At 46.0% G+C, this 11,776-nt stretch overlaps 2 protein-coding genes across 3 annotated transcripts in view; one reads left to right on the forward strand and one right to left on the reverse strand.

Moving 5' to 3' along the window:
• si:ch211-157b11.8 (microfibril-associated glycoprotein 4) overlaps nucleotides 1-6,376 on the forward strand; it is an 8,783-nt gene extending 2,407 nt beyond the window's left edge. The window contains exons 3-6 of one of the 2 annotated variants that reach the window (XM_046310178.1): nucleotides 1,058-1,135; nucleotides 1,395-1,543; nucleotides 1,838-2,100; nucleotides 4,600-6,376. In XM_046310178.1, coding sequence (XP_046166134.1) covers nucleotides 1,058-1,135; nucleotides 1,395-1,543; nucleotides 1,838-2,100; nucleotides 4,600-4,930 — 821 coding nt within the window. In that variant the 3' untranslated portion in view covers nucleotides 4,931-6,376. The remainder of the gene's footprint in view (nucleotides 1-1,057; nucleotides 1,136-1,394; nucleotides 1,544-1,837; nucleotides 2,101-4,599) is intronic. The other variant, XM_046310179.1, reaches the window with a different exon arrangement.
• The window catches only part of LOC124002624 (ras-related protein rab7-like), a 28,088-nt gene extending 20,926 nt beyond the window's left edge, over nucleotides 1-7,162 (reverse strand). Inside the window, exon 1 of the mRNA XM_046310183.1 lies at nucleotides 7,036-7,162. The gene's annotated coding sequence lies outside the window, so the exon portion shown is untranslated. The remainder of the gene's footprint in view (nucleotides 1-7,035) is intronic.
• Between the last annotated feature and the right edge of the window lie 4,614 nt (nucleotides 7,163-11,776).

Here is an 11,776-nt window from a genome sequence, read left to right on the forward strand (position 1 = left end):
GACAAGGGAAGCAGGCGTGTGTAATTATGTTGGTAGGAGTGTGTAGTGCTGGGCAGCATGGCGCCCTCGAGCGCCAGGGAGGGAGAGCGGGAGCAGGCGTGTGTAATTATGTTGGTAGGAGTGTGTAGTGCTGGGCAGCCTGGTGCCCTCGAGCACCAGGGAGGGAGAGCGGGAGCAGGCATGACAATATGCGGGCAGGAAAATAGATCCTGAGAATAGAGAAGAAGAATATTTTGGGCTGTTGCAGTTCTAACGTCATTGTGTTTATCAGCCTCACTGCAGTCAAGCAAGGCATTTCACCAAGAGTTGTTTACATTGTAGTCCGGTTGCGGCTGCTATCAGACCTCATTTCAAATGTATCAACAAATCATCTTATTTGTATGCCTAGCAATCAACAAATGTACATTGTTTTAAGCACATGTCTAAAAGTCTCAGTCACAAACAATGGCTCCAATAAGCCCCTTATTGTGAACGATGTTTGAACGAGAGGCTTGTAGACTCATGACTTTTGAGTTTTCAGTTCATCGTTCGCCGGTGGGGGGTCCTGCGTGCTCTGGGCATTACTGATTCAAATGAACAAAAACACACACTAATCTTCTCTCTTTCTGTGTCCTCCTGTTCATTCTCTTGAACTCTGTCCCCACAAACACTCACACCTGCACACAATGATGGTGTCTCTCCTATCTCTTAAGAGGACCACACAAACACTACAGACACACACACACACACACACACACACACACACACACACACACACACACACACACACACACACACACACACACACACACACACACACACACACACACACACACACACACACACACACACACACACACACACACACACACACACACACACACACACACACACTAAACAGAGCCTTAGTTAGGCCTGCTCTGTGTCGGTCAGAGGTGAGTGCACAGGAATGCAAGGTTCTGTGTGGTATGAGTAGGCCAGACACTGGTATCTCACATCCACCATATAACTTCTACAGCAGATCAGAAGGATGAGTCCTCGATCTCACACACAACTTCTTCTTTGTCGATGTGTTTAGAGGGGGCAGCGGTTGGGAGAGAGGGAGAGAAAGACCTGATACTACTGTTGAGGAGCATCACACAACACCCTCCAACAGGTGAGAGTGGTGTGTGTACTCTCTCTGTGTGTGTGTATGTGTGTGTGTACTCTGTATGTGTGTGTGTGTGTGTACTCTGTGTGTGTGTGCTCTCTGTGTGTGTGTACTCAGTGTGTGTATTCTGTGTGTTTACTCTGTGTTTACTCTGTGTGTGTACTCTGTGTGTGTGTGTACTGTTTGTGTACTCTGCGTGTGTGTGTACTCTGTTTGCGTGTGTGTGTGCGTGTGCGTGTGCGTGTGCGTGTGCGCGTGCGTACAGAATATACAGCTGTAAGAGCGCGAGTGTGTGTTGCAGCGGTCCCCTCAGCGAGGCTGCATCCTCAGGACTGTGCTGAGATCTATCGTTTGGGGATCAAAGAGAACGGAATCTACACCATCCAGCCTGACCCACGCAGACCTGCAGTGGAGGTACCTCCTAATACTTACACACACTGAATGCAAACAACCTGTATACTGTATATGTGTTATGTCCCATCTGTAGAGCTTGGAGGGGAACATACAGAGAGATAAAGAGTGTAAAACATAGTATGGAGCTTACAGATTAGAGTAGAAACTCTCAATGCGTTGCATCTCTCACTCCTCACCCCCTTTACTCCCTTTACTATTAGCAATGGTCAGGCAAACGTCATCATTATTCTCTGATGGAAATGTGACCGATGTCTGATGTCCAGGAGTTGTGACCTTTGCACCCTCCTGCCCTAGGCAGAGTGTGACATGGAGACAGCAGGCGGGGGGTGGACAGTGTTCCAGCGTCGGCGAGATGGCTCGGTGGACTTCAACCGGACGTGGCAGGAGTACCGCGAGGGTTTTGGTTCCCCACAGGGAGAATACTGGCTGGGGAACGCAGCGCTGCATGCGCTAACCAACACTGGTCAACACCTGCTGCGTATACAACTGGAGGACTGGCACCAGCAGAAACGCCAAGCCACCTACAACACTTTCAGAGTGGCAGCAGAGGCACAGAGGTAATGGATACACACAAACACACACATACACCGATGAGCAAACAAGGATACACACAAACACACACATACACCGATGAGCAAGCAAGGATACACACAAACACACACATACACCGATGAGCAAACAAGGATACACACAAACACACACATACACCGATGAGCAAGCAAGGATACACACAAACACACACATACACCGATGAGCAAACAAGGATACACACAAACACACACATACACCGATGAGCAAGCAAGGATACGCACAAACACACACATACACCGATGAGCAAGCAAGGATACACACAAACACACACATACACCGATGAGCAAGCAAGGATACACACAAACACACACATACACCGATGAGCAAGCAAGGATACACACAAACACACACATACACACACATACACCGATGAGCAAGCAAGGATACACACAAACACACACATACACCGATGAGCAAGCAAGGATACACACAAACACACACATACACCGATGAGCAAACAAGGATACACACAAACACACACATACACCGATGAGCAAGCAAGGATACACACAAACACACACATACACCGATGAGCAAGCAAGGATACACACAAACACACACATACACCGATGAGCAAGCAAGGATACACACAAACACACACATACACACACATACACCGATGAGCAAGCAAGGATACACACAAACACACATACACCGATGAGCAAGCAAGGATACACACAAACACACACATACACCGATGAGCAAGCAAGGATACACACAAACACACACATACACCGATGAGCAAGCAAGGATACACACAAACACACACATACACACACATACACCGATGAGCAAGCAAGGATACACACAAACACACACATACACCGATGAGCAAGCAAGGATACACACAAACACACACATACACCGATGAGCAAGCAAGGATACACACAAACACACACATACACCGATGAGCAAGCAAGGATACACGATGAGCAAGCAAGGAAACACACACATACACCGATGAGCAAGCAAGGATACACACAAACACACACATACACCGATGAGCAAGCAAGGATACACACAAACACACACATACACCGATGAGCAAGCAAGGATACACACAAACACACACATACACCGATGAGCAAGCAAGGATACACACAAACACACACATACACCGATGAGCAAGCAAGGATACACACAAACACACACATACACCGATGAGCAAGCAAGGATACACACAAACACACACATACACCGATGAGCAAGCAAGGATACACACAAACACACACATACACCGATGAGCAAGCAAGGATACACACAAACACACACATACACCGATGAGCAAGCAAGGATACACACAAACACACACATACACCGATGAGCAAGCAAGGATACACACAAACACACACATACACCGATGAGCAAGCAAGGATACACACAAACACACACATACACCGATGAGCAAACAAGGATACACACAAAAACACACACATACACCGATGAGCAAGCAAGGATACACACAAACACACACATACACCGATGAGCAAGCAAGGAAACACACAAACACACACATACACCGATGAGCAAGCAAGGATACACACAAACACACACATACACCGATGAGCAAGCAAGGATACACACAAACACACACAAACACGATGAGCAACAAGGATACACACAAACACACACATACACCGATGAGCAAGCAAGGATACACACACAAACACACACATACACCGATGAGCAAGCAAGGATACACACAAACACACACATACACCGATGAGCAAGCAAGGATACACACAAACACACACATACACGATGAGCCGATACACACAAACACACACATGAGCAAGCAAGGATACAAACACACAAACACACACATACACCGATGAGCAAACAAGGATACACACAAACACACACATACATCGATGAGCAAGCAAGGATACACACAAACACACACATACACCGATGAGCAAGCAAGGATACACACAAACACACACATACACCGATGAGCAAGCAAGGATACACACAAACACACACATACTCCGATGAGCAAGCAAGGATACACACAAACACACACATACACCGATGAGCAAGCAAGGATACACACAAACACACACATACACCGATGAGCAAGCAAGGATACACACAAACACACACATACACCGATGAGCAAGCAAGGATACACACAAATTAAAGAGATTATTTGCCTCAAAATTAAAGTTTGAAAGTATTTGACAAACGACAACAAAAGTGGTATATTGTCGAGATCAGTTCTGGTCCCACGGCATCTGAATGGGAAGATAGGGACGGCCTGAAATCAGACGGGGACAATCTTTCCCATTCATTTGGGATTAAGGCATGTAGCTGGATCTACACAACAGGTGGAGTAGGACGTGGACTCGTTTTCACATTAAACCTCTTTTGAGGTCTGAAAATATCTGACAAACTTCGATTTTGGCGTGAACATATCTCTTTAACATAGTAGTACATGGTGTTAATGCTGTCTGTCCTTCTCCCAGGTACCGTCTGACAGCACGGGAGTACTCTGGTGACGCGGGCAATGCCCTGAGCTACAGCAAACGCTACAACCACGACGGCCGAGCGTTCAGCACCAACGACCGTGACCACGATCGCTACACGTCAGGGAACTGTGCGGAGTACTATGGTGCAGGCTGGTGGTTCGACGCCTGCCTGGCGTCTAACCTGAATGGACTCTTCTACCGCGGGCGCTACAGCGGGCTGACTAATGGCATATACTGGGGCACCTGGTACATCCTGACAGACATTCACAGCGGAGAGCGCTACTCCTTTAAGAGTGTGGAGATGAAGACACGCCCACGTAACTTCTAATGAAGTTGGGAGCTAGTAGATAAACATACCCAAACATATTTTTTTTCAGGAGATGGCCATAAACAATAACTGGTAATGTTGCATAATTATAGAAAGGTCTGGATATAACCTTTCGGTAAAAAAAAAATGTTAGAAATTGCTGAGATATATTCACTTGTGAGGACAAGCTCAATTACATAGTTCAAATATTATGAAAATATAAAAAAATATTATGAGATTATTTAGTATTTTTTCATGTTGAGATCTCTAAATCCGGTTGAGAATATCACAGTGACATGAACCACAATTGTTGGGTACGCTAGACTGTTACTGTTCATATGCCGCCTCCCAGGCTGGGCTCTGTCACTCATAAGCAGAGCGAATCGATTCTTTGTCTGTATAGGCCAGAGAATGTGACATGTCACTCCCTATTCAAATGTGGGGTCTGATACCTGACACTTCAAGTCAGCTCCGTTGAGAGAGTGGTAGCGCAGAGTAGACAGATGGGGCTTTCTGACAATACAAGGCACGGGACCCTACGACATTCACAGAACGCGTTGTACCCCAAAATCAGTTGGAACATGTCCCGAACCACTCAAAGTCTGGGGACTTAACATCTTCAAATTAAAACATAGGACTACTACACAATACTCTGAGCCATGGTACTGTATATGCAAATCTAGGGTGGGGAGCATTAGCCTGGTCCAAAACTGTTTGTGCTGTCTTGCCAACTCCTATAGTCACATCACTCCAAACAATATTAGCAAGACCACACAAACAGATCTGGGACCAGGCTAGGGAAACCCTAAACTGGCTGCAGAGTGTGTGAAGGTTATTGTTACTCAGCTAATGACTGGATGTTTGATTCACTGGATAATGTTGGGATAATGAGCCATTAAATAAGTTTTTCCAGGTGTAAATATGGTGCTAAATGGAAAACTGGTCAGATGACTCTGTCCTTATCAAGTCAAATCAACATGGCCATTAAAGCAAGATTGTTCTTCAAAATGTTCAAATGTTCAAAGATGACCAGCAGGGTCAAATAATAATCTCAGTGGTTGTAGAGGGTGCAACAGGTTCTTCACCTTAGGTGTAAATGTCAGTTTGCTTTTCATAGCTGAGCATTTAGAGGTCAAGAGAGAGAGAGAGAAAGAGAGACAGAGAGAGAGAGAGAGAGGGTTGAAAACTAGGTCCAGGACAAGGTAGCGTTTATGATTGAAGTATGTATTGAAATTGAATTACACCATTAACCAGCAGAATCTGTGACCCTAAAGGCTCATGGGCTCCTCGCCCCTGCTTCATTTGTCATATACCATGCAGCCTCTTTTTCTTTTGTGAGATTAAAACATCTGTAACGTTTTCATATATATGTTATGCAAATCTTTCAACAAAAATGTAATGTAGAAATGTGCATTAACAATCATGCCTGTAGAGAAGTTACTCTTGAAATAAATTGCTATGACTTCATTATTGTGTCTCTGAAAACAGTTTCTAGGTGTTATTTTGGTGTTATTGACTGTAAAATGCCAGTTGAGTACAGTACTTGAACAAAGAGGACAAGCACCTCTTTTCATTTTTCACCTGTATTTCTAGGTGAACAAGGTGTATAGCTTCAATAAGAATCCAAAGCTACACTGTAAAACGTAGACATTCCGAGTTACACGGTGGCTGCTTCACCTGCCCCCCATCCCCTCTGACTGGTGCCAGCTTCACGCAGAGGGGGGTCAGTCATCAGTTGGGTGATACTCAGACCTTTCCAAACCATGGCCCGATAGCATGATAATGTACGAATGTACAACAGAGAGGCAGCCGAAAGCCAACTCAGCACTCTTTACCCACAGACCTCCAGGCCGCTGTGTTCTGACTCCAGCTGTGGGATTGCTCAGCCAAACCCTAACTGTGCTTCTTTTGAAATGATGCTATGACACTCAACAGAGAACAGCTCTGTTTTGGTACCACCCACACATAACCTGTAACAGCTTTCACACTGTCCCACACCAAAATCCCACACAATCATGATGGGCATTAGGGGCACGATGAAGCCTACCTTGGTAGCTCGCTCACTCTCTGGCACACAGAGTGAGAAAGAGACACACACGCAAATGTACACACGCACACATACTGACCTCTGGCTGTCCTCTGGAGTTGGCGTCAGACGGGCGGCTCCTTCTCTGGCTGTGATTCACAGAGCTTTTCTGGGAGTTTAGAGTGCGTGTGTGAGCACTGTCTGTGTGCAGGTGTGTGCAGGGTGTCTGCGGGGTGTCCGTGTGTGCGTTGGGGATGGTGAGGCTATGTGGTAGTGGTGGGTGAGGGGGTGTGTAAACTGCTGTTCCCATTTTAGCAGCGTTCGCGACGAGCTGCCAGTCTGTCCAACAAGCTCTGAGTGGCTAATAATAACACCGGGGGTGGGGGGGGGCAAGGCTGATGTAGACAGATGGACAGAGAGCAGGCAGACTCCCAACCAGCCACAGTATTTCACACACACTACCCATGCACACACACCGACAAGCACAAACACATACTGCCTGCAGCAAAACAAGCACAGCGCTGTCCTCAGAATATCAGACACTATATGCAGTAAGGCTCAATAATGTGTACAAATGACCACACTGTACTTATGAATAAACACTACTTCCAGAAAAGCACACTCATTCATGCTCATGCTCATGTACACACACACACACACACACACACACACACACACACACACACACACACACACACACACACACACACACACACACACACACACACACACACACACACACACACACACACACACACACACACACACACACACACACACACACACACAGAAATTGTCCCAGGCATTTCTAACACACTGGCGCATGTTTTCCCTTGAGGCCCTCCTTACCCTGCTGAAAAAATGCTATGCTGGCCACCAGAGGTCTGTGCACTGCCCTGCAGCTAGACCATGCTGGTCAGACCAGTTTGACCAGCATCAGACCAGCATCAGACCAGCATCAGACCAGTTTGACCAGCATCAGACCAGCATCAGACCAGTTTGACATTTCTGTTGGTCTATGCAGTTTCTTTCAGCAGGGTATTTGCCAAAGAATGACAATTTTGGGCAAAACCCTCAAGTAAGACAGCCTGACTGGACAAAAAATGGACCAGGCCATCTGCCATTTACCCTGACTGCCCGGTGACCAGTCCACCCTTCACACACACTTTCCTATATTTGTCATATCATTGACTGACATTTTGGTCTTTATTGTAACTTGATGTGGGATAAGAGACAATCTACCCCCTTGTGGTTGGATATATAAAGAGATAACTGTTGATCACTGTAGCCAGGGTTGAGTTAGAAGGGTAAAAACCAAAGCAGGCATATTGTCCTTGATGTCGTGGTGGTCAAATTGGTGGTCGACCTGCCCCCCCCCCAAAAAAAAACATTTAATACGTGTTTGCGATGGAAAAATGCTTTCAGTCTAAACTTAAACCACTAAAACCAAATAGACAGTATGTGGAAAAGATAATGGCCCTGTATATTTTTCAATAATAGCCATAAAATCTTTGAGAACTTACAATCAACAAATTAAAAGCTAGACAATCAGACCCTCATTGATTTTGTTATAATAAGAATACAGCCTTAACCATGTCAAAATACATTGAATTGTAGGAAATTAGCTTAAAAACCTCATTATTGAGGTTAATTATTAGTGCCGACAATCTCAAATCTGAACATCTTCAGTTAGGATCAAAACCTATGGCAAGTTCACTGTCACTGACACAATCAACAGCATATAACGTCAAAGTATATGTAGTGTGATGGAGTTACACTATTGTTGAAGGGCTATGTTTTGTGGGCCTGCAATCATTGTTTTAGGCTCACAGAGTCAAGTTGAACACGGCAAAACTATGCCAGAACACATGGCTGTGGAACAGTGCAGAAGAAGATCACTACATTGATGATTAAGAACACCGTCACTCAGCAACTCCTCATACCTGTAAGCATCGCTCTTCCCCTATCCTCCCATCACTCTTTTTGACATTGGAGGAACCGAGGGCCCAGGGCTGTGTCACCACAGTATCCTGACACAGTGTCTGGAGTTGGGTGATAGTGAGGGTGCCGGAGGGCGAGAGGGGCCCCAGCAGGCTGAGCTGCCCAAGGGCCGGAAGCCCAGCCTGGGCAGCGGTTAGCCAGCGACATCCCCCCTGAGAACCGCCATGCACCCCTGGGGGAAGTGACACACGTGACCCGTTCCATTTCAACAGCCCTGGAGCACAGAGTGCACAGTGTTTTTACGAACAGCAACCTGCCTCACCTCACTTCGGCACTGGCACTACATAGACATTGGGCAACAGTGAGCCTGAGAGTCAGCAGACAGGTGCTCTCACAACCCACTCTCCTCTGGTTCTGTGCCAACATTACCATGGCAACCTCAAAGCACTACTGGTGATGTTCAAGAGCGTTGTATGACCAAGATAGACTCAGTGTTACTCTTTTTCTGTTTTCCCGTATTAGATACAACCTTTTGGGAGCACATGGTAGAAGTCTACAATCAGTTGGCCTGTTGAGGTGTGTAAAGTCCAAATACCGTAAAATAGAAAGACTGTTATGCAACGAGATCCAACACAATGAAACTCATACTGACCCAAACAGGCCCATTCAAAGTGTGGGCCTGGATTTGGAGCATGACTCTATACCCAGCCTTCCATTAGGGCCGTATCCTGACACACTCAGCAGGTCTGAACACACAAACCCCTAGAGCAGATCTCAGCACCAGATGGCAGCGTTGCCTGAGGGTTGACGCTTGAAGTTGAGAGACGGTTCTGGAAAAAAATCTCTTTCTGACCTGTACTAAAAAGTTCATCTGGGAACAAACTAGGCAAAAGCCTAAAAGATTCACAAGCGAACACACAGAGGCAATGTGAAGCTACGTGCAGAATCACAATGTGTGTAAGCGAGGTCTCCGTCACCAGACAATAGATATTGTGTTTTGCGGGAAAATAAATAGTAAGGTAACATAACAGTGCATACAGAAAACCCAAGTGTGTATAAGAAGCACATTGTGGCGGAGCAGAGCGGAGGGGGACAGGGGACGTGATCAGTGCCTCTCTATGGGAATAAGAGGCCATTCCCACTGCACTGGGATTTGACCTCATCATTACTCTACCCTCTATGGTTCTCTGGCTGTATCATATATCCTACAGTGGAGGATCAGCTTAGCATGATGCCATTCTATAGCTATTGGACAGAGATATGAAGAGTATGTGGGGACAGGGGTCTCCAAATAATCAGCCACAACACACAGTGGGTCCTAATGTGATCTTTAGCAACTGTTGAAACTATGTCAAATGTATGAATACTGAATAGCCATATGAAAATTATATGACACTAGCCGAGGATGGCATTCCCAGATTCACTCCTGTAGGACTAGAGTTTAGACTTGAGCCAAGCTTCTGCTGACCTGAGTCATGCTTTACCTTATCTCAACACTTGGAGCGGCAGAACCTGGCCTAAGGGTCATTTGGGGCACATAGAGTGAGGGGATAGTAAGAGAGAGTTGTGACATGTGACTCAGTCTCTGGGCTGCTGGGCTAGGTCTCTGCCCTTAACTTCCTATGCTGAGGCATAAAGGCTTGGTGCTCAGCTATAGGGGCAGAAGAGGGATTGCAAGGAAACGATGAGATTGAAAAAGGGGATAAAGAGAAAAGAGAAAATAGAGCTCAGTAAGTGAGAAGCAGCAGTCTCTTACTTTATCCCTTTATGATCTTTAACGTGTAAAGATCCCTACGAAGGGATGCACTCTGCAATGCACTCTGGACCGAATGTAAGGTGAGGTGAGTTAGTTTGGGGGAGGGTGGGCATGTGTGTGTCGGCGGTGGAGTGGGGGGGTTACTAAGGCGGTGGAGGGGTTAAGAGTCCGTTAGGGGCGACCCTCCCTGACCACCAGCCCACTGAGAGGGGACGGGATGTGTCTGCTAATAATACCGGGCCTGCGGCACACCAGAGAAAGACAGGGTTCCGTTTGAAACCGGATCCCACCAAAACAAGTGTATCCTGATGTGGTAAGGAGAGAGGTTAGGGGAGGGAGGGAAGGAGAAGATAGAGGGCGCCGTGTGGCTGGCCTAACTCCCCTTCTGTCTTCTGTTTCTAATGCTCTCTCTGTACTCACAGGTGGATTGAGTGGAAGAGAGGGGAGGTGTGGTGGAGGGGCTTTTTTGTAAGGGACGGTTTGTTGTGTAATTGGTTGGTAACCTCAAGCAACACCTTCTCAAATCGAATGTGTAGGCGTGCAGTGTATCTCCAACCACAAACTCCACACACGTACTGTATATGAAGACAACAGTAGATGCCGTAAATGTTGTGCACACTAATAGAGGGTGGAAGGAAAGAATTTAGGCTGCAGAATGTGCTGATTTGCTCTCCAATAATCCAGTGCTCAACTGTCATCTGTCACCTTTACAAGAGAGAGGAGGAAAGGGTAGGATGAGGATGAGGCAGAATCTAATCCTCATATCAAAGGTATGTCTCCCCTTAATAAAACTGCCCTGAAAGTCACAGACACATACACACAGAGTGTTAAGTTAAGTTTATTAATTTGACCATTTCAAAAAACAAGCACACATAAAACTAGAAAAAGCCATACATGCACATGAGTGAAAGCATGGAGGATAACACACATTAAAGTCTGGGACTTATTTCCATTGATAAAGCATGGAGGATAACACACAATAAAGTCTGGGACTTATTTCCATTGATAAAGCATGGAGGATAACACACATTAAAGTCTGGGACTTATTTCCATTGATAAAGCATGGAGGATAACACACAATAAAGTCTGGGACTTATTGCCATTGATAAAGCATGGAGGATAACACACAATAAAGTCTGGGACT

This window comes from Oncorhynchus gorbuscha, linkage group LG18 (genome assembly GCF_021184085.1).
Source record: "Oncorhynchus gorbuscha isolate QuinsamMale2020 ecotype Even-year linkage group LG18, OgorEven_v1.0, whole genome shotgun sequence".
Lineage (NCBI taxonomy): Eukaryota > Metazoa > Chordata > Actinopteri > Salmoniformes > Salmonidae > Oncorhynchus > Oncorhynchus gorbuscha.